The sequence below is a fragment of the Carassius gibelio genome, chromosome B15, assembly GCF_023724105.1.
Source record: "Carassius gibelio isolate Cgi1373 ecotype wild population from Czech Republic chromosome B15, carGib1.2-hapl.c, whole genome shotgun sequence".
NCBI classification, from domain to species: Eukaryota; Metazoa; Chordata; class Actinopteri; order Cypriniformes; family Cyprinidae; genus Carassius; species Carassius gibelio.
Genome location: NC_068410.1, coordinates 11068140 through 11094589, shown reverse-complemented (window position 1 = coordinate 11094589; position 26450 = coordinate 11068140). Strand labels below are relative to the sequence as shown.

At 38.2% G+C, this 26450-nt stretch overlaps 1 protein-coding gene and 1 long non-coding RNA gene across 5 annotated transcripts in view; both read right to left on the bottom strand.

The window, feature by feature from the left end:
• Nucleotides 1–373: 373 nt before the first annotated feature.
• lhx1a (LIM homeobox 1a) lies at nucleotides 374–8907 on the bottom strand. 4 transcript variants are annotated; one of them, XM_052575517.1, is made up of 7 exons: nucleotides 8649–8907; nucleotides 8290–8399; nucleotides 7943–8182; nucleotides 6256–6479; nucleotides 5358–5722; nucleotides 3330–3495; nucleotides 374–2232 (listed from the first exon to the last, which is right to left on the bottom strand). In XM_052575517.1, the coding sequence occupies exons 3-7, from the start codon at nucleotides 8110–8112 to the stop codon at nucleotides 1853–1855; spliced, it is 1305 nt and encodes a 434-aa protein (XP_052431477.1). In that variant the 5' UTR covers nucleotides 8113–8182; nucleotides 8290–8399; nucleotides 8649–8907; the 3' UTR covers nucleotides 374–1852. The 4 variants fall into 4 exon arrangements, with proteins under 4 accessions (XP_052431477.1, XP_052431475.1, XP_052431476.1 ...); XM_052575515.1 differs by having other exon boundaries at nucleotides 8290–8907; XM_052575516.1 differs by having other exon boundaries at nucleotides 7943–8399.
• Nucleotides 8908–17036: 8129 nt separating this feature from the next.
• The window catches only part of LOC127972724 (uncharacterized), a 208131-nt gene continuing 198717 nt past the window's right edge, over nucleotides 17037–26450 (bottom strand). The window contains exons 3-4 of the long non-coding RNA XR_008157145.1: nucleotides 18055–18342; nucleotides 17037–17977 (exon numbers count right to left, since the gene is read on the bottom strand). This is a non-coding gene — a long non-coding RNA (uncharacterized LOC127972724). The remainder of the gene's footprint in view (nucleotides 17978–18054; nucleotides 18343–26450) is intronic.

The window sequence follows — 26450 nt, the reverse complement described above, 5'->3', positions numbered from 1 at the left end:
AAATGGTACAACCATAATCACAAGGCATCATATACAAAACATTTAATTTAGCTGATTTAATCGATGAGTAAATGATGCTTTGTGAATATGCTGTATCATGAAAGGACATCACAAGACTGTTGCTCATATAGCAGGCAAGACAACCTTGTGAGGGTTATGTGGTGTCCTCCACCATGTCAAGTTCATCCTGAGAGATGCAAATGTCTCACAGTGCTATTTTCAGCTAGACTGCCACAGGAATATTCTTCAGAATCCATAATTCTCAGAAACCAGCCTCTAAATACTAAAGCGAGCATCTCAAGACAGGGACAATCCCTTTGTTTGCTTGTCTTTGATGCTCAGCTATTCCAAGGAAAAGCACCTATCATCTGAATTTCATATTTTCTAATTTTATTAAAAACTCACAAATTTGTTCAACATGTTGTATTTATACAGTGAATGGTCTAATATGCACTGGAGGTCACGTAAGCTTAGGTTTATTAGAACAATAAAAGACATACCATGAGAATTTGATATTTAAAGAAAGTAGCAGCTGCTTGCTGCACATTTGACCATCAATTTCAATAGTTTGGATTTTCCTTTAAAGACACAAAAATAAAACTTGTAGGTCTAAGTATGTTATATTAACAATTTATGAATGTTTTTTTTTTCAGCAGACTAAAAAAATTAAGAAGTCAATACTTCTCATTGTTTTTTAAACACTTACACTTTGTTTCAACACGTTCTGCAGATAATGGTGCAAAGCACTTTTACAGTATTTGTGCTATGTTTTTATTTGGCAACTGTCTACTTGATTTTTTTTTTTTTTCAGTTTTTTTTTTTTGTAAACAACATTTTGTACAAACTAGCACAGTGAACCACAACCCCAGCAAACTTGTTTTCATCATACAATATAAATAAAATCAATACAAAAGTTTGGTTGGTTGCTTGGAACATTTTTTTCTGGATCAAGAGGTTCTAAATCATGGTTGATACTTTTAACTCCTGAATTAAATATATTACGTAAACAGTTGACTGTTCTTTGTCCCTTTCAGACCCTTGTTAAAATAATTTTAGAAGGTAGACTTCATTTATCAACATTTCAAGTTCTCTTCCATTAAATAAAGGGTTCACCAGCCATACACATTTTAACACTTTGCCTTTTGAAGGCTATCTTCTTCAGATTTGGTGGAATTCTTGAAAAATGAAAAAAAAAAAAAATAGAAATAACAGGATATGTCCAGAATGAGAGAAAAAAAGCTTTTTCTCCCTGGCCTTCAGAAACATATTTAGTGTTGAAAAGGTTGTTTAAGTGTCAGTATGGCAGAGCCTTGAAAGGCAAGGAGGTCTGAGGAGTTTTCAAATAAATAAATTAGTCTGACGGCTTAGATCTTTCCTGGAGTCAACATTGCAGGTTAGTGTTAGATCAGCCGCCTTGGGTGTTTCTTTGTAAAGCTGACAAGACTTTGACGGTAGCTGATGCTATTAATGTGTCGCAATCGCTGTTTTTAGAGCGGCGGTTTAACCGGTGGTACAAGCATTGAGCTTCTGGAGGGACGCGGCAAAGCTGGGCCTCATAGCTGAGTTCATACAGCACACAGGTCAACAGTATCAGTTCTTTCTCTTCTTGAGTTCGGACTTGGGATGAAGAAAGAAAGAAGGAAACGGAACATCAATACAACGAGTTCAAGAAGGTAAATGTCAATGCCCATGCTGCCCTCTGCTGCTCTCTCTGTGAGCTGTCCCACCACATTTATGACGTGAAAAAACGGGAAATGAGAACCAGAATGTGTGGCCAGTGTCCCTGTTCCCACCCTCCCTCCTTCCTCTGTTTATAATCATTTCTCTCTGCCGAAATGTCCATTCACAGAAGCTACCAGACCGTGCCCTCATTCATTTCTGACGGAGGGTGGGAGAGGTGGTTGCTGTATCCGCTGCCGTTGAGGGAGAGGGATGTAAAGGACGGACTGGGTCCAAAAACATCTGTGGACATACTGTGCAGGGGTCCAGGTATCCCTGGCTCTGGACTGGGTGAGTCTCCTGGGTGGTGAGACATGATGTCTGAAAAGCGCTGTACTTCACTGGATGGATGGTGGCCTGGGATAGGATGGTCCATGCCCCCTAGCGGGGTACCGGTGGGTCCTGACGATGGAACAAAAGGGAGATCTACAGGAGTCTGGGCCTGTGAAGATGGGGGACCTTGGGGAAAGAAGTCGTAATTCCCTCCCGGACCGTAGTACTCGCTTTGATAATCTGCAGATACACAAAGGATACAAGAATTGTGGTGATATAGAAACAAAGAGCAGGAGAAACTCCTTGTTTAAAAATCCATTGAATATGTAATGTGTCGTGCTTTGGAACAAATCTCAATATGCCACATTAGTCACAGAACATGTTACACTGAAATCACAAATGTAGCTGTGTGGGGAGAACAAAGCTTTGCTAATTACAGTGAGGAAGGCTTTGAATAGCTGAAAACTTATAAAACAAAGCTGTTATTGATATGATAGTGTATATATAACAATAACTGCCTTGCTTCATGTATCTGGACAAAAACCTAGCAGATCATGAAAATATAGGGAAAATTGGGTTTGTTGACAGTTTCATACTGTGTTTTTTTGTTATTGCCACTTGTTTACACTTTGTTTGTGATATTGGGATTTTAATTGGATTCACAAAATTCACAAAAAGGAATTTTATACTAATTTAAGAGGCTAGGTTTTTTAAAGCAACATTTGTATCCACTGATTATTAAATTACAGATGTAATACAACTTTTGATTCAAGATACAGTCCTCATGTCTTCCCTATATGCATACTGTCATTAATATGTAATGAATATGCCATTTATATATATACATATAAACTAGGTCAAATGTAAAGTGAGATATAAATAAACTAGACTGAATAAAACACATACAATGTCGAAATATGTACGATGGCGTAATATGCACGGCATTGTGGGTTAAAACAAAAGGAAAACGACAAAACGGCTTGCAGCTGTCAAAAGTTCAAGGAGCAACTCAACAAATATCAATCGTTTGACTATATCAAAACATTTAAGCCTCAAAAACATGGATAACATGACAATTTAGCCAGTAGTCTAGCTAGTTTAATTTCCCACGTTCAGAACAGAAGCCCCTAATTACAAAACAAAAATTATATTTGCAGACCATTTAACTATTTAAAACACAAACAGGCGAATAAAAAACCTCTTGACCTCGTATTTGTCGGTTAACTCAACCATTTTCACTACTGATGCGTCACGATTGAAACCAGCGCGAAAAATAAAACCATATTTCAGACAAATGTTTGAGAAAGATAAGTCTACAATACGCAATTTTATCTTACCTCCGTAATATGAAAAAGGGCCGTTTGGAATTAATTCTCCAGGCTCGAGTCTGTCCACTAGCGTTCGCATTCTTCTCGGGCTCCGGAAGAACGCGTGTCTCCTCGCGCCGAGCGCGCTCAGCTGTTTCATGCGCCGCTCTTTGGACCGCCGGTTCTGAAACCACACCTAGTGCACATGGACAAATAGCAATAGAAACCTATTAAATTGCTATTAATTTTTTTTTTTTTTTTTAAATCGGTGACACTTTACAGAAGAGTGTCAGAGTGACAGAGGAGCACGTCCCAGTAGTTAATTACAATGATAAAAACAATAATAGCGTGCATCGTAGGCTATGTGGCGCTTCAAGAAATAATTGCATAAGTAGCCTATTAATTAATTGCGATTCTTTGCTTAGTTATAAAAAATACACAGTAAATGTGAAGAAAAATCAGAAAGCATATTATCACCTAGCAGTAATAATAATAATTATTATATTATTATAATACGTTTTATTAACCTCTTTTTGTATGTGACTTTTACATTTTATGATCTGCACTGTTTAAATTGTGTCGGAATATAACACCTGTTTCTACCCATTTAATTTGTCACAGCAATTTCTGCCAATTCTGCTTAATTTTAGTGTTTCAGAGGGTCAACTCGGTTTTATTTATTAGTAATTCAAAGTGAACAAAATTTCAAATACTTGCAGGCCTTTGGCACCATTTTGACATTTAAGGCAGCAATTGAACTTTTCTTTTGTATTCTATTATTATGCATCGAAAAAAAATCATTTAAGAGTAGTGCATTGAAATAAGACAACCAGACCTAACAGTCTGACACTATGGCCTAATGTTTACATGTCAAGTTTACCCCTTTTCATTGGTTTAGAGCAGTGTTTTCACAGTCTACTGAGGTAGGGCTCTGAAGTGACAGAATACATTCGTATTGTGGTGACAAGATTACTTGTAATTATCGTCACTGTTAGAGAGTCGGATCTAACCTCACTTTAATGATCTTTTAACCCTCCATTTACTCCGATTGAAGGGGCAGCAGCGGGGACTTTTTAAATCTCTAATTAATACTTAATAGGAGGGTGGTTACTGATATATTAACCGGCTCTATGCAGTTATTATTTCGTAATCTATACACCCACCCTTGAATTCCTTTTGCTAATTATAGTTTACTCTGACGGTCTTAAATATCCAACCTCGCCACTCTATTAATCTTAACCCCTTTCCCTGCACTTGATCTTAAGTTCAGTCTCATTTTAAGGCTTTATCCCCATAGCACCAATCTATTAGGACACTTTTAACGACGATGCTTTATCTGTATTCGAAAAAATGACCAAGATGAGGCTCTTTAAAACGATGCTGACTATAATCCCATAGAGCGTGCGTAAATAAGGGGGTACTGCGCACATTGGCTGGACTCTCATTGTTCCGCACTTCACTCGACAAAAAAAGCAAGGATCGATTCTCAATTTCTCACTGAAAACCACCTAGTATGAGGTACTTTGACAGACACAGGGACAGATTTCTGCGTTTCCACTTGACTGGGAACCGTCACAGCATGTCTAAATGTGGTCGCAAAACGTGATGGCGCTGCATTGCCAAGACTCCCATCGTTCCCACCAGTCTGATGCCAGCTGGCGTGCCTCTCCATCTCTCGAGTCAAGTATAAAAAGGCTAACCATATAAATGTTACTTCCAAATATTTACAGGTGCCAGCAAAGAAGTGTCCTCGTTTCTATTCAAATAGTCTTGCCTCAAGGATTGGAAAGAAGAGGCACAAGGAAGGCGCGCGTGTGCTTTTCTTTCTATTTCATCCAGGCTCTTCCCTGTTTGTCCCAAATTTGTACCACAGGATGTCTTATCTTAACAAACACACACTATAAATTCTCGTCATAGGTCTATATTATTGTATTTGTCCTGAAAATTACTAGCAGCATACATAGCAATGATAAGTTAAGAGTAAATACAGTTTGTTAGTATTGGTGTATATCTTTATGCATATTTACTTTTCTGTAATAGTGTGTAGGCTAGGTTTACCTGAATAACTCGCATGTTGAGCCCCGTTTCCTGTGCCAGTTGTTCCCTGATGTGTCTGGTTGGTTTGGGGGTCGCCGCGAACGCCGCTTTCAGTGTCTCCAGTTGCTTTGCTTTAATGGTGGTACGCGGTCCTCTCCGTTTGCCTCCGAGGTTCTGGTCATCGTTTTCATTGTTACCCGTTTCTTTGTCCGATAAGTTCGCAATTTCCCCATCCTTAACATCGTCCTGCAGCTGGTCTTGCGAATCTGGCGATAAACTAGGATCACTGCACGCTGTAACTGAATGGGGAAAGAAGGGCCGTCGGAAAAAGGAGGTCGAAATAAAAACCTCAGAATTAGACATGGGGACCAGAGGAGTGTTAGACACTAAACAATGGAATGTAAAGTAAATAAATAAACACAGAGAAAGAAAAAAAGAAACAAACAGAAGATTTAATAAAACAAAATAAACGAATAAACAAAGAAAGAACAAAGAAACACCGGTATTTAGAGCTGAAAGAACTGTCACAATGCACTAGTCAACAGCAGTGAAAAAGATTATTAGAAAACAAACTGGCTAGAAATAGGCCACAAAATGAATGCAACAAAATCTGTATTTCACTTCACATGGAAATTGGATAAAAAAAAAAAAAAAATGCTTTTCAGAATATATTGTATGACACCGTCTAAAGGTTTATTTTAAATTTGTGGGGGAAAACATTATATTGAATAAAGGACTTCGAAGCCCAGTGTGTATTCGTCAAATATTTTCATATTGTTTTTAGATCAAACGTCACCTTATCAATCTAAAGTACTGAATATACTATATTAGCCTAAGTATTATACTGATAAAGCGAGATAATAGCACGTGCAGTTTGCATTTTCCCCAGTTCTCATATCTTTTAATTCATTTTACTCACCTGAAAGGAGATTGGTGTCTTTTCCGTTCGTGCTGCTTAAATAATCGTCTTTACAGACAAATTTATTTTCGTCTATGATGTACAATTCCTCCCCCGTGGATAGTTGCTTGTTACACATCATGCATGTGAAGCAGTTCAGATGAAACACTTTGCTCCGTGCCCTCCGGACCAAGTCATTCGGCGAGATCCCCTGAGCACAACCCGCGCATTTTGTTCCAAAGCGCCTGCAAATGAACAGACCAAGAATAAAGGTCACTAAAACACAGCAAAACAGTCGATCAATTATAAAAGAATCTGTTATCATCAGCTGAGACCAAGGTGATGGAATAGCATAGTTTATATTTGAGTGTACATAAAATGAGTCTTCGTTAATGTTTAATATTATCAGTTATTTTGGGAAAAATATATGACAATTATTGTTTGTTCAGTTGTTATTGTTTATGCACTGTTAAAGGAAATCGAAATTTCAACATTTAGAAATGCATTCTTATCTATTTTATTTATTTTGTGTAAATAAACACAGTTGCAGGCCTAAATAAAAGTATTGTATTATTTGGATGTATTTTGCATGCATCTTAATTTATATTAATGCCTAATTTACAATCACCCTTAACAAAAGGACATGTACTACTAACATTCTTTCAATACAAACACCATTGCAGTAAATATTCACCACTTAATATTGTGACCAATAATGTGTATTGTGGTTCTCTACATATTGTTGATTCTGAGTCTGTGATTACATTGTCTGAGGGTTTCCAGCTCAAAGTCGTTTATTATTCAAATCCACTTATCACATCTTAACTCAAACCACTGCAAACACACGCGGGGCTGTGCACTGGGCCGCGTTACACTTTCAACTGCCCTGGCAAAGCATTGATCCCCGCGGCTTCCCTAGCTGCCATTCGCTGTAAACAAAGTGTGATTTCCTTTAAAACCTTGCTGCGGACGAGTACACAGTCTATTAGTGTATCTGCTCGTCATTTTGCATGACAATTCAAATTAACAAGCATTTAATTAATGGGCGTCCTAATCAAAGAATCAAACAAGTCGGTCGTGTTGACAGTACTTAGGATCACACTTCATTTAAGTGTGAATGCACGTCCTAAATTCTAATGAAATCATGCAAAATTGGATACGCGTATGCAATGTGTAAAGCTGTAAACAGGACTGTGTAAAGAAGGATTTTGAATTGTCCTTCTGTTTAATAAAAAATAAAATTCTGTAAATTACAGTAGCACTGTAAATATTTTGAGTGATGGAAAAAATGATTGATTTATTAAATTTGAGGCATGATGGTGTTTAAGCTACTTACCAAATACTTGGAACCTGTTAAAAAGTGAAAATCATTTAAGTATGATATGTTGGTTTTATGTATAATCTAAATTACACAGTTTTTTTTTATTCTTTAAGAACCAGTTATGTTGATATATATATATATATATATATATATATATATATATATATATATATATATATATATATATATATATATATATATATATATATATATATATATATATATATATAGCTAACTTATTTTATTGTTCTTGTATACAAATAGGCTACCTCTGAAGCGCCTGCTATTAAATAAACTATTATATTTCCATGAATCACAGTAATACATAATAGTAATAGAATCAAACCAGAAAAAAACAACCTTTTTTGTATGTATTAAGGAACTTACCTAAAGAAGTCGTTTTTGCAATACAGTTTTCCTTCTCGAGAGAAGCATTTTTCTGTTAGGTTACATTTGCACTCGCAGCATTGTACGCACTTGATGTGCCAGGCTCTGTCCAGAACATTAAGGAGAAACCTGTCCAATATAGGCCTCTCGCAGCCCGCACAGTGGACCATTGTCTTTGGATGTGCTCCCACAGTTACTGCCGTGGTGTCCACAACCTGAGAGTCTGCTCCTGTTTTCTCTCTTTCCAGAGAGAGAATTGAAAGGGACGCAATGATGAAAGATGCTCCAAGTCAGTTTTTGCGAACAGGTTCGAAAGGAAAAGATCAAGAAGTTTTAGTTATATTCACCACTTCTGTGTATTTGGACGGACCTGTAGAGGTCCAAAATCTGGATAATAAAAGAAGATCTTCTCATGAGGTAGTGCTTCAGTTGTCAGTCATTATTTCTCATCTTCTTCCTTGACAAATGTTGAGATGCATAAATGAAACCAGCATAGAGAAACCTTTCAAAACACCAACTGCTCGTTGGCTACAAAGACAAGGACATCATTGCGGGGGAAAAGCACGTCGCCGTTCTCAACAACAATGTGAAGCATTTGTGATGATGTGCATTAAAGTCTTTCATAAACAAGCATCTAATACAGCCGGTCTTGGACGGAACTAACACACGAGAAATGCGAGCCCAGAGACTCTGGAGTGCACTTTACCATGTCAACGTATCCACTGTTTTTACGTCCCTCTGAAAGATGCAATGACCAAACGCTTTGCAAAGTGCGTCTCCCTCTGTAACGTGTGCTGTTTCCTCGGTAAGACAAGAGGTGAAAGATGCTAGTGTGAACAGAATGCGCGTGACATCTCGTTGCAGGACTGATGACGATCCCCGAACAGCCTCCGGTGTTCTGCATGTTCCTGAAAGCACGCGAGCCAGCCTTATTCACAGCCTCCTGACGTCACTCCGGGACGAGGCCAATCAGCGGCTTTCCGTTCAAGTAACCATTAGCTATCCCCTCACCGCTTTACCGGCACACTCTGCGCTATTTATAGGGAACAGAAGACACCAATTGTCAAAAATCCCAGAAACTGTCATATCTTAGTTAATGTGGAGAGTCAGAAAACAGAACATGCTATTCGAAAGTCTTCTTAAAATTGATTTTTTTTTTCTCGTCATTTTCCAATATTCGTCCATTCTGGTGGAACCGAGGAACGAGAGAAGCATTTTATAAGGTACAAATCTGATAATTTAAACATAGTTTTTGTATATGTAGATTATGTGTCAGTAGCCTACTTTGAGATGCGTCATGCTGTGAAAGCTGTTGTGTTGTGGTTGTGTTTATTTCTTAATAAGAAATCTGGCGTAAAGATGCTTATTCTGGAATATGCAGAATATCTTTTTATTCTTTATTATTTTATATATCAAATAGCAGCCCAAGCATGATAAGATTTGTATTGTATCTGACATGTAACGATCAAGACAACACAATTTGTTTCCTGAAACATTCATGAATAATGCCATAAAATTATGAAATAAAATAACGTTTGTATGTCTATGGCGAGAACTTTAATAGTTAATTTCTTCTTCCCTGACATTAAGTCTAATTTATATCCATTCTATTTCCTAGTACAGTTAGAGACAATAATGCAATTTTTACGCATGTTAAAAAAAACTAACTTTTAAGACTATATTCCTTATATTCCGTTTAAGTAATTTACGCAGACAATTTGTGTTACCTTTTATACGTCACTCAGTCAACGAAAAGACACTTAAGAACTACATCCTCCTTTGGTCTTTTGTTAAACGAGAGAAAGTGAAAGACAAGAGGGCTCTTAACTTTACAGGATGTTAGATCACTTCAGCAGCCTCTAATGGCCCAAACACCTTATAGTGTTTTGTAAGATCTGTTAAGTCCGTTCTTCTGATTTTAAGCAATATACATCGTGTTCTTCAAGTATATATGGCTAGTTACATTTCATTACAAATAAAAAGTAGATAACGGGTACTGAATTTAAAGCAGTTTCAAATTGTATGTTTGTTTTCCCTGTATGGACAATTTCGATAACTCTTATTTTTAATGTTTTATAATAATAAAATATGTTCAGTGTGTAATATGTAATTATTGATTTTTTTTTTTTTTGTACAATCATTATGCACATTAACTTCATCTGAATTGTTCACAGCGAATATATGTATCACTGTAATAATTCGATAACATTAAAGGACACGTACCGATTCCTAATCTCATTTCAAACCTCTTGAACCTTTCCTTCATGTGTGACACTGACACCATTCACGACCATAAACTGACTCGGTCATTCCAACTCATGCATACACACACACACGCGACCCTCAACCTCACAATCTCAGCTATTTACATTCTGTCAGCGTATATTGTGCAAACGTTCCAGTCTGGAATCTGGAATCAATACCACGCAACGTTGTGCATATGAGCCACTTCTAAAATGGCATGGGGCTGGTCCACGCCAAGGCAGAAAAGGGCCTTCCTTACACAGCACACAGAAACAGCTGCCGATGAGCGTCAAGGGAGCGCTCCTCTTTGCTTGTGGGTCCCTTGGATGACATGTGCTGTTTCACGAAGAATAACAGATAAAATATGAACACACTCCATCTTTTGCACTCGCCTATGCGACCACCACCCCTCCCCTGTCTCTCCTTTGAACTAGTCTTTTCTCCCGTTTGTAGAGCATGCAAATCCACGGGATGTTTCGAATGCAGAAATAGTGAGAGTTAAAGAGTTAATTAAAAACGAAAACTAATTTCTATTATTGCATAGCTTATAATAGTAATAGTAGTAATAATAATTTTCTCACACTGATTAACATTATGACATTATATGTTAACAGTTAAAAAATCATTTGCAAATACGTTTACTTTTAACTCCATAAAGATATTTTTGGAACTTTTTAATAATCTAAAAGTGACCATCGTTCGTTTACAATGTACTTCTGAAACAACAACCTACGAGAGAAGTTTCATTAATATTTGGATTAAGGCTCATAATTGCGAATGTATCCATTTCGTCTGCAGACTGATATTTGACATGCTGACTCATCCGTGATGGGAATAAAGTTTTCAGTTAGTGTCATTGTCAGGTGGACTGACCGAATCGGGGAAAAGAGACGGCGAGTCTGGAGATGGTGCAGTGCTAGAGGGAGCTATCGATCGCAAAATTCTCAGCGCTTGGAGACCAGATGCCTGTCACTCGCTGCATTACGCATGCTCTTAGCGCGGAATAGTTTTCGAATAAGCAAAACGTTAAAAGCGAGCGACTGAATCAACCGGTTCATGTGTCTTAGTGGTTAATAGATAATGGTGAACATTCTCTGAAATATATCATGACAACTTTGTAGCAGATCAAAACTCAGCCAAGTGCTTAAACATATGATTCATTTGCAATTTCTTAAAAGGCAAAAGTTTTGACAAAAATTCCTGTTGTTCACGTCATGAACAATGCATTTATTAAAATAAGTACACAGTCTGTGATGCCTAGTAGTGCATCTGATAGGCTGTCATTAAATATATCTAAAATAATAAATAAAAATAAATAAATAAAGTAGCCTACTAATTTTTTATGCGCTTTAGCTTTATTTTTTGACTTATTTACGTTTTTGTCTAATCAATTTAAAACGTTTGTATTTTTTTCTTTTAAAAGTCGTTAAATAGGCTTATTCGTTTTAAAATTCGACTGCAAACAGAAAATGGTACAAAACGTAAATGCAATTTAAAAATTTCACCTTGAAGCAAGTGCCTTGTTTTAATATTAAGAGAGTGTGTTTTAGTAGCTATATATTTTTCGCATGTAGGCCTAGTCATCCTATATAGCGATACATTAACTGAGTAGTGTGGGCAGAGCAGTGTGTGATCGCCGGCCGAACAGACACGATGTGACTCCGGTAATAAAGTGAGAAATATTACCCCTTACTCAGCCCGAGTAAAGGGGGGCTCTGTGCCTCGGGCCCCTCTTCATATCGCTCTGCACCGCTGCCTGTTTGTTTACAGGTTTTATTCATGATATGTGGAATGACTGTTACTAACATGCTCTGTAGTAAAAAAAACAAAAAAAACAAAAATTAGGGTAGGGTAGTGCATGGGTTAGCGACAAAAGTAAGATATAGCCTAGTATATAAAAAAGCCTAATTTTTTATTCCCAAACTATGAAATCGTATTTTTTTTTATTTTTCATGCCTTTTTTCTTATATTTTTTTTTCTTTGTAAAGTCATCCCTCCATTTTTACTCGTAGCATTCCATTATTTAAATAATGTTAAACAGTTTACAAACAGTAAAAAAATATCATAAGGTCTGACATGGCAAGCATACTGAATCATGTTGGGGAGGGGTGTCTGAGGTGGGCGGGGACAATTTAAATATGACTGCAGCGGAGCATATGTTTTGCTTTTCTTTCAAGAGAATGTCTTTATCTTCGCAGTGTGGACAATAGGCATGTGGCACTCCAGGACCGCGTTCTATCAATCTATTCGGCTCTGCGGTGCAGTGAGGTGATGTGCAGCGACCAAACCCGTCCCGGACCCACAGCATGTCCAAACCGATTAGGGGTCAGGGACGACTCAAGCAAGACCTCTGCAATTATATTCCTTACAGTAGTTTCCAACCAAAAATATATAATATGTAGGCCTACTAACTCAACGAATCTAAAACTGTTGACTTGTGGGTAAATGAAGTGTTCAGGAATAATGATCAGTAGCAGTAAAAACAACGTCAAATGAAATGCTCCTGTGAGAAAAAAAAAAAAAAAAAAAAAAAGGAAAAAAGGGGGTAGGCATAATCTGGTAGCTTCAATATTGACCAACAACTCAACATAAACAATTTTCCTGATTTTCCAACTCTGCGGAAGTCTGGCAAAAGAAATTCGATTGAGGTTATAGATCTCGTATAGTCGCATCACTGGAACAGCTGTTATTTCTCCCCTAAACCCGATAATCAAACACAGACAAGGAGACTGCTTAGGCCTCGCATCCCTGACCAAGGATTAACAGTCTTTTATATTCAAATTTAACTACAGGCTACCAGACTAAATCTGAATAAGCATTAATTTATAAAATTGCTTTCACAAATTCGATTATTAATGAATCAGATATATCTGGCACATTAAGTCTTAACAATTTGTTTACAAGATGGATGAAAAATTAGCTACTTACCGCGATGATGACTCACCACTATGATGCAATCCCCCCCCCCCCCCCCCCCCATATGGAACCCCCATATTACTATAGATAGTAATTTGATATTTTATGGAAAAAAAATAGAGAACCGTTCTTGATGCAGGTAAACATTCACAAAAACCCTGAGAAAATCTACCTCATTATCTCATTAGCGACAGCCAACCAAAGAGCAGTGGCAAGAAATTATTATATTATTCCCCGCTGGGCCCGAATTGAAACGAGCAGTCTTTGAGAGTGGTCGCTCTAGTTTAGATTAATGGTTCCCCGCGTTTATTCTGCAGTGCGGGTGAAAGGGCCAGGATCACTAATGATTATAATATAATGTGTGGTGATAACCACTCCCTTTGAGATATTATCGTGCAGTGGGCAATGCTCAGGGGACGGGCTGCGAGGCTGAAAATCAGCAGATAGCTACTAAACAGGAGCAAATTTCTGCACTGAAGCTCCAAGAGCATGCACGAGTAGGCTACAGTCCTGTCTACTGCTGATATCAACAGCCAGGGGCTGAATTAAAACATTCTGTTTGTATTTTTTGTAAGCCAAGAATGATTTTCCCCCCTTAAAAAAGCACAAAAAAGCAAAGGACTATCCGGTAAGTAGCTGCCCTTTAATATTGGCTACAAATGAATTTTTTTCCCTCCGTGTGATTATTTAAGATGCGTTATTTCCATCTCATTAATGCACAAACGAAGTTGGCTCATCTTTACAAGCTGTAAAATAATCTTAACTAGCATCCTACGTTAATTTTGGAGGGCCTTTTTCCAAACCAGACTGCTTGTTTGTAGAACCGGTGCAACAAAATGATTCTGTTTAATGTGAGTTTAATGTTAGTGCACGAGATGTTGATCTTACTTCGCCTATAGGCTACAGTACAAAACGTAACAGATGCAAACAGAAGAGCATTACAATGGCAGCCATATATCAAAATTTGCAATAATCAACGTGAATTTATAACATATAAAGTGCTGCTTTGCATCTGCTTAAACTGTGAAAGCAAGAGGAAGGATCCGTTTAAACTATAGCCTACACATATTAGATTTAGATAGCCTACTTGTGATCTGAAGCGCTCGTTTGTCTACGTTTCACTTTATATACCAATATGTTTTTAGTAATACGTGCAGAAGAGATGAAGAACTTATTGTGTCTTGCAGAAAATATAACAAACTACTTGAAACGCAAAGAATAGGCCTAGCTATAGCCTTTAAATTGACAAAAAAATGTAAACGGTGCTAATCGATGAAGTCTGATCTAAGCTCAGAAACCAAAAAAGAAAAGAAAAAAAATTCGAGCAGACCGGACGCATCCCTTCTCATGGCAATCCACTGCCACGGATCAATAATAAAGCTGCCTGACTAACTTCTCCGAGAGTCTGCAGTGAACACAGGAAAAGGGGGGCGATCCTAAAGGACCACGGGAGACAAGGCCCCGGCAATCCCTCCTCATTCATCTTCATTGCTTTTGTGTGCACAAAAAGCAAGCCCTGCATAAGGTAAAGCCACCATCAAAGCCATGGCTTTATTTTATATCCTATAGATCAGGAGGGAGACAAAGCTTTATTTTCGCCAGGAGAGAGATATTTTACCTCCGCCGTACGGTTTTATGTTGGAGAGGTGTCAGACAGACGAAATGAATGGCTAATGCATAGGCAAAACGCACTCACCCCAGCATGCCTCACGTCAGCAGGAGCTGTCGGGATTTAGGGCCGGTGAAAGCCGAGCGCGCGACTGAGCACGAACATATAAATACGTGATGCTCTCGACTAGTCCAGATACATGTGCCTACAGTGCCATTTTTTAAACATATACGACCAATGATAGTTATAGTAATAGTTAAGGAGATTTATAAATGGATTCCGAATCTCCTCACTGTTAGTCATTACTACCACAACAACGCTGGTTTTAAATGCAGTTTTTTGCGTACATATGATACGCATCTACCCCAAAACCCTAATCCTACCCATTACGCATCATATGCACGCCAAAATCCATTTCTGCGTATACATAGTTATAGCCTACACCAAATTGAAACAGAAACTCCTGCTACTAATACACATTTTCATGATACCAGGTAATTTTAAATAGAAATATTAGGTAGTAATTTATTGTTAGGACTTGGATGTAAACAATAAGCATGCTTTTGAGTTTCACTGAGGATGCTTTGTCTTATGAGATTGTGAATCAATTATATCTCACTGCTAATAATCTCATTTTGCACCAGCCTCTTATCCTACTTGGGATCCCCTTCAAATTATGCAGCGCTTTCAATTCGTAATATGGGACACATTTTATTTTAATTGGGCAGTTTATTTCAGGGAGTGGACTATATGCATTGGCTGTGGGTATTTCCATCACAATCAGTGAGTTTGTTGTGCATCCACCATCATTTCTGTGTCTATCTACACATGTTCTGTCAGGTATCAGTTCAAGACATATTTTGTGAACCTTTTAGCAAATGCAGAGCCCAAAAAAGAAGAGCTTTCTGGATTTCTAGTATGTTTTACTCATCTTGGCTTTGAAACAGTATAAACCAAACTAGTACTGTGCAATGATAAAGAAAATATTGTTAGATGATGACATGGCCTCTCAAAATCCTCTTTCAAAATCATTCCCATTTGAAAGGGACAAAAGTTGAACTGAACTGCTCACACGGAGAAAAAAAAATACTGCATGCTGCACCGAAAAGAAAGTATTCTCATTTTCAGCAGACAACAAAAGCCAAGAAACTGGTTAGAATGGCGAATTTGAGACAAACCCATTTTTGCTACAGGCCCTCCTGTTGTTCCAGGGCCATTAGTTGAATGAGGTGCTGCTCCACTGTACTCCAGTGGTTCCTCACTGTACGTTTGGTGAGATATCCTGGCTGCTTTACTCACAGACTACAGACTTTCATATTCCTCCTGCTGTGTCTGGAGAGCTGAAACAGAGGGTGGGCATGCAAATAGTTTTCTCTGTGTGGTGAGCTCAGATGAGACTGTTACCTTGTTTGGACCTGATTTTCCCCTTGTATGTTTGTGCCTGAGTGGGCCATCAGATAGGCATGGCGGGAGGCAGGGCTGTAGGAACGGGGTGTGATGAGTTGAAAAGGTGAAGAGGTCATGACCTCTGGGTGTTTTATGAGAGACTGAAGCTGATTTGTCTTCAGCAGAGCATGCTCTTGGCATCTTCACACCCTTGAGTTGCTGGCTGGCATGGCAGGACGGGATAGGGGGGTTGCTGGCTGTAAATTAGCACACTGGCATAGTGACAGGCAGTCAGGGCCATGGGAATGGCACCCACCTTGACCTGTTTGCGGGTCTGCCGGGTCCAGATGGCAGGGACCGCTGGAGCAGACCTTAGTTTGAAAATACCATCTAAAAGAGCACACACCCTTAAGGCATCCTAATCACACTGTGTCTGAACAGACTGCACTGTAACTCTCCCCATTGATGAAGCTGTATCTAAATTTGATCTATACATAACTTGATAAATAGGCTTCACATAAATTACAAATTAAAGTCCTCTGGAGATTTTGTTTTATATATAAAACCTAATAGATATATACAAAATGAAGCATTATAGAATATCAAATAGGATGATATCAACATATATTAAAAATGGCAGATATATGTATAGATAGACTAAAAATATTGTTTGAATTTCCAGCATCTTTTGCATATTTGTAACCTTTCCAGCAGTGACTGTATGACTTTGAAATCCATCTTTTCTGAGATCCACATATATATGTACACACCCACGCACCCACATTGTGTATATACATTATATTTATTAAATGTATTAAGTCAATGCCCTGTGTACAAACATTTTATAAAAAATAAATGCACAATTTAAATCTGACAGGAAAGATCTGAAATAATTGACTACACATTTGAGAAACTATGTTAGCCATGCTCAGCATTTCCCCATTCACCTTCTAGAGATCTATGCATCAGGCATCAAACCCTCAAAGTATATGGTGTCTTACTGACTGCTATTTATAAGTTCCCGGCTCTTTAATGCTTTCTCCTCAGGCTGTGGGTGGGAATTAATACTCAAAAGCTGCTGGAAGCCAGGCCCACTTACAAATCATGTAATTCCTGTTACTGGAAGACAAACATGCCCTAGATCTAATCAGGCCTGCAGGAATCCCCTATCAGAGCATCACAGGTTTACCGTTTCTCCCATTTCCCGACCGGCCACACGAAATGCCGATTAGGCTGACCAGCAAATGTATGCATTAGGCTGAACATAAATCTCACCTATACACACTCTATATCTAGATAACTATATATCTGTTAAAGAATAGATAGACAGAAGGTTGCGGAGTTTTAAGGGTGTCTCGACAAAAGGGAGAGGCTCAATGAATCAAGCTCTGTCCAACACACTGAGGCACAAATTAATTGTGGTTATTTTGTATTGTTTCCTAGACCAGCTGGGACCCTATTGCAGATTTTTAGGGGAAAAATAACTAAATGAAAGAAGAAAGAATTCCTATATTCATAACATGTTGTTTTAAAATTAATTTATAATGGTTTTGTAGTATAGTAGCGCTTCAGATTTACTGGCTAGATTTTAAAATAATAATAATAATAAAAGAAAAAAAATGGAATTAAATGCTCAATTGAATGCTTTATCAATTTAATTAAAATAATTGCATTGTTTGTATTATTTTATTTCATTATTATTTATAAAATCAAATCAACTTTTACATTTGTAAATCAACTTTTTAATTGGATGTTTAATCTGATTTCAAGAACTTGTAACTTTCCTATGTTGGCAAGTACTTCAATGTCCTACTCTTGTCCATGCACAGGAACAGATTGGGGATTGGGTATGGCATTCTGTGCTTTCAGAGATTCCAGACCTGGGAAAGAACATCAAGATGAACACTGAAAGATTGATTAATTGATTGATTGCCAACAGAATGCCCTGGAACTATACCTTTAGCACAAGATAATGTAATTGAGCTAGCTTCACTGCGATGAGAGAGCCAGACAAATACCACTCTCCTATAGCATCGCACAGACAAAAGCCTGCTTGATAGGATATTTCTTTTCATTGGTCATGTTCACAATGGGATGAAGTGGTCTTCCCGAGTCCCACAGGTGTGCTGTATGGTCCTGTCTGTTTGTCAGCCTAGAGAGAAGTCCCATGCTATTCACCTGAGCCCAATCCTCTGTGTTAAAGCTGATTGTGGCGGTGTTATCGACTTCTTCTTGTAATTCTCTGCTGAAAAAAAGGGAAACGGAAAGTTTTATCTCTGTGCAGCAGCAGTGGGGAGGGGTGAGAGTTCACTCTCTGTAAGCTTGAGACACTGAAAATATTAACGCTGGGACAGCTTTGCACACACAGAAAAGCCTCCGTAGACCTTCACTGCTCAGAGTTAGAGATGGAGAGCAGAATTAATGCTGCACAAAAAACATGTGAGCACCAATCTGATATTGTACAATGTTTCCAAGATCTTCCCCATTTAACTAGCTTATATACTTCTCCTTGGATCTTCCATGGATCAGGGATAGAAATGGATTTGACTGTAAATAAACAGTGTGAGCGGATTGACTTGCATGGTTTTAATCATTACCAGAGAGCTGGCAAAATACTACGGCAGAATTGAACAATGTAAAGAGAGAAAAGTAGATGTGGATTTATGGTGCTGTGCACAGATGTTGTTACAGAGCAAAAACGGACAAAATGGCGCATCCACATGCATTTAAGTTTCAATTGTACAATTATTTGACTATGCAAATTTCAATAAATATTTGTCACAAATAATTGATTTTAGTGTGTTTTTTTTCCAACTGTGTGTTTACTCATAGGTTTTTTATTTCACAAATAAATTGTACTAAATTAAAATTGAATTTTTTGTTTACACACAAAAAACATCAAAAAAGTATTTATTTTTAGTACAATTTGTTTTGAAAACTATTTTATTTTTAGTACATTAAAACTGGCATTAAACGCTCATTCCCTCTAAGAACGATAATGATAATGTTCAAAATATATTTGTGCAAAAAATAGCACCACAACTATAACAGCAAAGAGGTACAATATCACTGGAAACTCCGATTTTTCCCCCAGCTGATAATGCCAACAATTTTGACAGTCAGAATTCAACTTGCTCTCTTGAACATTTAAAGTGGCAATTGACAACTCCATCCTTATAATAAATATAGCATGGTCAAACTAGTTGTTATAGTTATCTTTATAGTTATTGTTCTTGGTGTGAGCATGCTTCAAAGGGTTAGTTCACCCAAAAACAGCTTCCGCATATGACAGATACCGGAAGTGGGAGAAAAGTGTTTATTATGTTTGAAATCTGGATATTTTTCTTACAAAAACGCATGCATTCATTACAGGAGGCCTTTATTCACTCCCGGAGCCATGTGAAAGTTTTATTATGAATGCAGCGCTTTATTTGATGACTTGTGAACTGTTCTACTGCAACACCTGCTGACTGCAATGATAGAGCTTGGAATAGCCAGGACAATTTTTTATATAACTCCGACTGGATTTGTCTGAAAGAAGAGAGTCATGTATACATAGGATGCTTCGAGGGTAAGTAAAACAGTGTAATTTTAAATTTTGGGTGAACTAACCCTTTTAGGCTTTATATAATAATAATATAATTTCCAATGCAAAATGAGTTATATCAATCCACACCAGACACTGGTCCTGTGCATGAACTCTGCCAATAGAACAGGGAATTCAATGGGAAAGGTCATGTGGACAGTGTAAAGACAGTGAACACCGATAAGTTGTTTTGTTTGCATGTAATTACAGTGGAACATTTTGCTCTCTTGTTCTTTGATTCTTGCTATACCACTTTGTTTTTTTTTTGCATGTTTTCCAACAAGACACACCCCCTGATCCCCCCCCCCACCCTTGATGCCCTTCCACCCTTTGTGCTTCTTTCCAAATACAGCACGTCCCCAAAATAAGAAACAGCAAATCCGCTCCCTCTTAGCAGCAGACGTGTTTACCATCCCATAATACTGCTCCCAGATTTGTTCAGCCCTTTGGATTGCCTTTTCTCCTCATATTTCCCCTCCGCTCTTATCACCGAACAAAGCGGCTTCTTCCCCCCATCGCAAAGCTCAGAAACCCCCGATTGTTACAATGGTAAGTATCGGAACTGTTCTCCATTTCCACTGTAAAACCTGGAGACTAATGCAACGCAACCACACCACGCTGGGGGAGATTGCTGTCAACACTCTCCAAAAACTGCTAACTCAGATTACAGTCTGCTCTCGACGTCGATTTCAAAAGGCTTGCGCGCTTATTCAAGCCCAACGTGAAATAATCTGCATCTATTCAGATATAGAGCGGGTGTATGGAAGTTATTGATGTCAACTTTGCATGCTTATTGCTACCTTGGTTCTGCTGCTGGTATAATTGAACTGAAAAGAGGCATGAAAAATGGCTTCCCTTGAGTCTTAATACCCAGGTAAAGAATTCAGTGTTTGGTTTTGGAAAATATGTAATTTTCTAAACTAAATGGTATAGCTGGCTAAAAGAGCCCAGTCTGGAATACCCACAGCACATTTATTTTGCCATAAAAGAAGTGTTTTTGTTGTAGAAGAGGTGGGATATTTTCATAATACACAGCTACATTACTGCTGCTCTGTATTATGTTCATTTGGCTATTGCTGCCTGTTTACACCACATTAAAATCCTAATGTATTTCACACACTATTTTCTCTTGTTGAATCAATAGCTATCTAAAAACAACCTCTTTTCACACAAAAAGAAATTCTTCTATTAACAAAAGCTCCTGATTCTTATATATACCAGTGGATCCTCTGCAGTTCAAACAGCTGATAAAAACATCACAATAATACACAAGTAATCAAAATGACTCCAGTCCATCAATGAATGTCTTGTGAAGCATTTTTTATTTAAGACCAAAATATGGTGCTTATGAACAAAATATGAGCCCTCTATCTGAAATATTGCTTTCTACAGTGAAAATGTCATCTTGTTTGAATCAGGAGAGAAATGTGCACAGATCAAGCACCGTTTCTAAAACAAAAGAGTTCTAAACAAATATGTCAGTTGATTTTGATATGAAAGGACAACAGGGGACGGATTCTATGCCAGAAGCAAAGGTTTTACGTTTTTTGAAGGTTTTAATCCCTTAATAATGGATTTGTTTCTTACGAACACACAGCTTTTCATTTCACAAGACATTAACTGATGGATTATTGTGCTGTTTTTATCAGCTGTTTGCACTCTCATTCTGACAACTTCCATTCACTGCAGAGGATCCATTGGTGAGAAAGTGATGTAATGCTAAGGATGTAACTCCCTTACATCCTGGGTGGCCTGATGGTTAATTTTCAGAATTCTTTATACTTTTGGTTGAACTATTTTTTTTTTTTTTTTATTACAGTATTTTAAATATCACCACCTTGCATGACATGCTTATAAATGCAATCTGCTTAGAAGTGTCAGATGGCTAAGCTTGAAATCCTGGCCATGGACCTGCCAAATTGCCCCACAGAGCTTGTATATGTGTGTGTTCAACAGAGTTTGTATGTGTGTGTCTGTGATGAGATACATACACACACACAGCTCAGGTTAAACTGCATGGGAATCGCGCAGACTACACACTGTTTGTTTTGGACTCAATAGCATCTCATTTACACGTGTTAATTGCAGCTAATTGGTTCTAATTGGATGAACAGGAAACCCTCTGGGACCTTTCATACCTTTAATTTGAGGTAAATATCATTAATTAACATATGTTAATTGGAGCCAATTAACATTGATTAAGAGATGCCAGCCACGAGAAGAAGTACAACTATCAAAATACGTTCGAGTCAGATACGTGGTTCAGGACTAGATGGCGCGCAGACGAAACGGCATCTGGACCAGTGCTGTTTGGGTGACTCTGGGTGATGAATGGGGGTGCTCAGACTGGCACGGATGCGTGTTGTCTAGTGCCGCCCCTGCCCCATGGCACACCTGCGCAGGAAGTGCTCCCATGGACAGAGGGCATCTGTAGGCCCATGAGGGGCCAGCGTGTGCTGCACCGCCGGAGCACAAGAGATTATAGGAGCTGCTGCTGAGTCCGGCAGATAGGGAGGGGACAGAGACAGAAAGAGAAAGAAAGAGAGAGAGAGGGGTGGAGCTGCGAGCCACTATATGTATGGACAGTGAGAGTTGGAATGAATATAACATGTTGAGAGAGAAGAAATAAGTAGAAAGTGTATCCTTAGTGATAGCAAATTTATTTTTTGGAAGGCCTAGAACAAAGTCTGAGCTATGAGAGAGTAATGTGTGTTGATACTCATGCAAGGATCAGACATTTAAGACATTTGCAACCCTGCAAATTTGCATCCTTATTCACTACAGTGTCACGATTTGGTACAGCCAAGGAGAGATGATGGAAGGATCCATTCGCAAGTGTTATATTTATTAAAGGGACAGTTCACCCAAAATGAAAATTCTGTCATCATTTACTCATTCTGATGTTGTACCAAACCAGAATGACTTTCCTTTAGCTGTTGAACAAAAAATAAGAGTTTGTGAAGGATTTTGGCAGCCAAACATTTGATGGTACCCATTGACTTCTATAGTAAGGAGAACAATACTATGGAAGTCATTGGCTACTTTTAACTGTTACCAACATTCTTCAAAATGTCAAAACAGTATGAGTTTCCTTCAGCTGTTGAACACAAAAAATATATATTTTAAAGAATGCTGGTAGCTAAAGAAGCTGGTAGCCAGTGACTTCTATAGTGTGGAGAAAACTACTAAATGGCTACTATCAACTGTTTGGTTACCAACACTCTTCAAAATAAATGTTCTGAATTATAATCATAAATTCTAAATGTTGACATAATGTTTATTTGTGGGTGAACATTTTTTTTTTTTTTGTAAAAAAACAAAAACAATAACGTGGGTGCACAGGAGAACAGCTTTACAAACTTTATATGGACGGGAATGGACAAATAACACTGAAAAAGAGGGCTATACAGACTAAATGACCAACTAAACAAGGAACAGTTGAACATCATGAATACCCAAGGGAATAAATTAACAGGAAGAATACCCAGGAAGATAAAAAAAAATCCAAATACTCCTAAATTCAGGGGAATGCAGAACACAAACTATCTGTGACCTACAGGTTGTTACAGAGCAGCTTCAGAATTATAAACAAGAAAGTATCAGAATCAACAACAGACAACAGAATCAACCTAAAATATAAGACTATTCAACAATCTGGTCACTATTCAGCTCAAGTCAGTTTAGTGTTGAGTCAATTCAGTTCAAACCTCCAAACGATGCCTGAAGTAGCTTATTCTGGTGCTTTCAGACTGAATGTTTGAGTTAATATGGACATATGGACAGGCAGACTGTTGGAGGGTTTTTATACGTCAGTGATTTGGCTGGCAAGGGCAGGTGATTCCCAGTCGGGCGAGAGATCGAGCGAGAAGAGGCGCTTGTCCTGCTGGGCCCGTAACCTGTGTCAGAGACCTGGAGTCCTGAGCTGACATTGACACAAACACATGAAAACAGGTGCCTGGCAGGTGTCTGGGCACACACTGGCATCAGCAACACTCTCCATTCCTTTCTCCTTCAGTGTCTAAAGTGTAGGGCACAAGACAAGCAACAACAAGCAATGCACAGTGTCATCTTCTGAATAACCTTGCCTTTTGACAAGCACACTTGCCTCAAGAAGACAGAAAGATTCTCAGATAGACAGCTATGTGGTGTACATGCTCACACAGCGGCGCGTGCACTTGCAGCCTCAAGTGCTGAGGCATGGTGGCAGAGGCCGACGGTGCCCAGTAGGGAAAGGTGTGAATGTGTGTCAGATGGTACAGTGGGCAGGCTGGCATCGAATAGGGTAGTAAGACTGGCACAGCTATAGCGGTCCACTCAAGCAAGGAGAGCTGGGGCTTAGCCCAGCCCACATGCTGCTCCACCCAGGTAACACCAAGACAGACAGCCAGCCACCCACCTGCCCCTCAGCTTCCCTGCATGCCCTGGGGCAGCATCTTACATACCAGCCTGCCTGAATCACTGAGCCTGCTAATCATCTTAGCCCCAGACACACACATAGCCTTCTGTGTGGAACTAACCGTGCCTGTAATGGGAAATAATACGCTAATACACCCGTGACCCATATATATATATATATATATATATATATATATATATATATATATATATATATATATATATATATATATATATATATATATATATATATATATATATATATACAGACAGACACACACACACACACCCTAAATATAACATTTATAATATTTATATAATATATATATGATTTTAACAAATTTTATATATAATGTAAGTATTAAGCACATACAAATACATTTCAAAAAACTTTTTTAGATTTTATTCATTTTGACAATATATATATATATATATATATATATATATATATATATATATATATATATATATATATATATATATATATATATTTCTGTCAAAGTGACAATTTTTAATAAATTTGTTTTCATTATTTTTGAACAGTATATTTTAAGTTTAAACATCTAACATTAAGAAAAAACTACTTTATAAAAAATTGTAAATACAAATTTTTAAATATCTGGTAACATGCATACATACACACAGACATATATTTTAATAAATTTAAAATATCAGTCAGAACGGTTACATAAATGAAATATATATATGTACACACACACACACAATGTTATAGAGTTGAGTTAAAACCAGTGTTCTGTGCTCCCTTCACTGCTGACTTTAAAGACAACTGCTGAGGGCTAATAAATCCATCAAAACCATCCGCCTGTCATCTCAGCCCTGCTTTTACTTTAAAGGCTGGGCAGAAGGGCAGAAGTCCCAAAACAAAGGCTCAGGGAGACAGAGGGGGTGTAAGGGACGTGGGTGGGGGCCAAACCCTCCTGTAGTCACACATCATTAATATTTAACAGAACTTGTTGGAGTGAGCAGAAAATGCTACGGTGGGTGAGCTTAGGGATTGTGTCTGCTTGTGTGTGGCGTCTGGGCTGTGATCAGCGCACCCTTGTTCGGAGTGTGCAGTGTGTTTTGTTTGCGAGATTGGGGTAGGGTGGGCAGCATCAAACGATCACCAAGGGACAGCAATTCCCATGGCAACAGTTCGTCAGGTAGGGGGCTAGGGGTTCAGCTGCCCCTGCAGGTCCCTCGAGATGGAGAGAGAGAGAAACGGAGAGAGCAAGGAGAGCGAGAAGCATTTTGTCTCAGCACACTTGACAAAACAAAGACAACTCACTCCTCTGGTTTCATGCCACATTTTTTATTCATAAACAAGCTGCTGGCTGTAAAGACATGATAAAGCGGCGCAGGGCCTCTGCTGAGATGGCCACCCATTTGAATGCAAAGCCTCAGCTGCACAAAATCCTCCCGAGCCCCATTATTCTCTGGATTTCGCCGCTATTTTCGTCAGCTGCTAAGCTGGCCATGGATCGAGACTGGAGATATGTCATCAAAATGGTCTCATTCAGCTACTGATGGCCATTAACATAAAAATTAAAGAATTATAAAACAAGCTTGAATGAATGAGGGATGAATAAAATGAATAAAAATCTCCACCCGCCTTGACTCAAATCATTTCCCCCTCCTTTCTCATCCCACAAAAGGATTGCTGCATTCTTTCATTATTGGATTAATTGCCTTTATTTGCTGTAAACGTGTTTACTGCTAACATGGGCAGACAGTAGGAGAGGCAATGGATTGTGTGGCACTTGACAATAATATTTTTTAAATTTCGAGGTTAAAGGGATAGTTCACCCAAAAATGAAAATTACGTTATTAATGACTCACCCTCATGTCGTTCCAAACCCGTAAGACCTCCGTTCATCTTCAGAACACAGTTTAATTAAGATATTTTAGATTTAGTCCGAGAGCTCTTGGTCCCTCCATTGAAACTGTGTGTACGGTCTACTGTCGATGTCCACAAAGGTAATAAAAACATATTTGAAGTAGTCCATGTGACATCAGAGGGTCAGTTAGAATTTTTTAAAGCATCGAAAATACATTTTGGTCCAAAAAGAGCAAAAACGACGACTTTATTCAGAATTGTCTTCTCTTCTGTGTCTGTTGTGAGTGAGTTCAAAACACAACAGTTCAATGATATCCGGTTCGCGAACGAATCACTCGATGTAACCAGATCTTCTTGAACCAGTTCACCAAATTGAACTGAATCATTTGAAATGGTTTTCTTCTCCAATAAGCATTAATCCACAAATGACTTAAGCTGTTAAATTTTTTAATGTGGCTGACACTCCCTCTGAATTCAAACAAACCAATATCCCGGAGTAATTCATGCTCAGTGTAACTCAAACAGTACACTGACT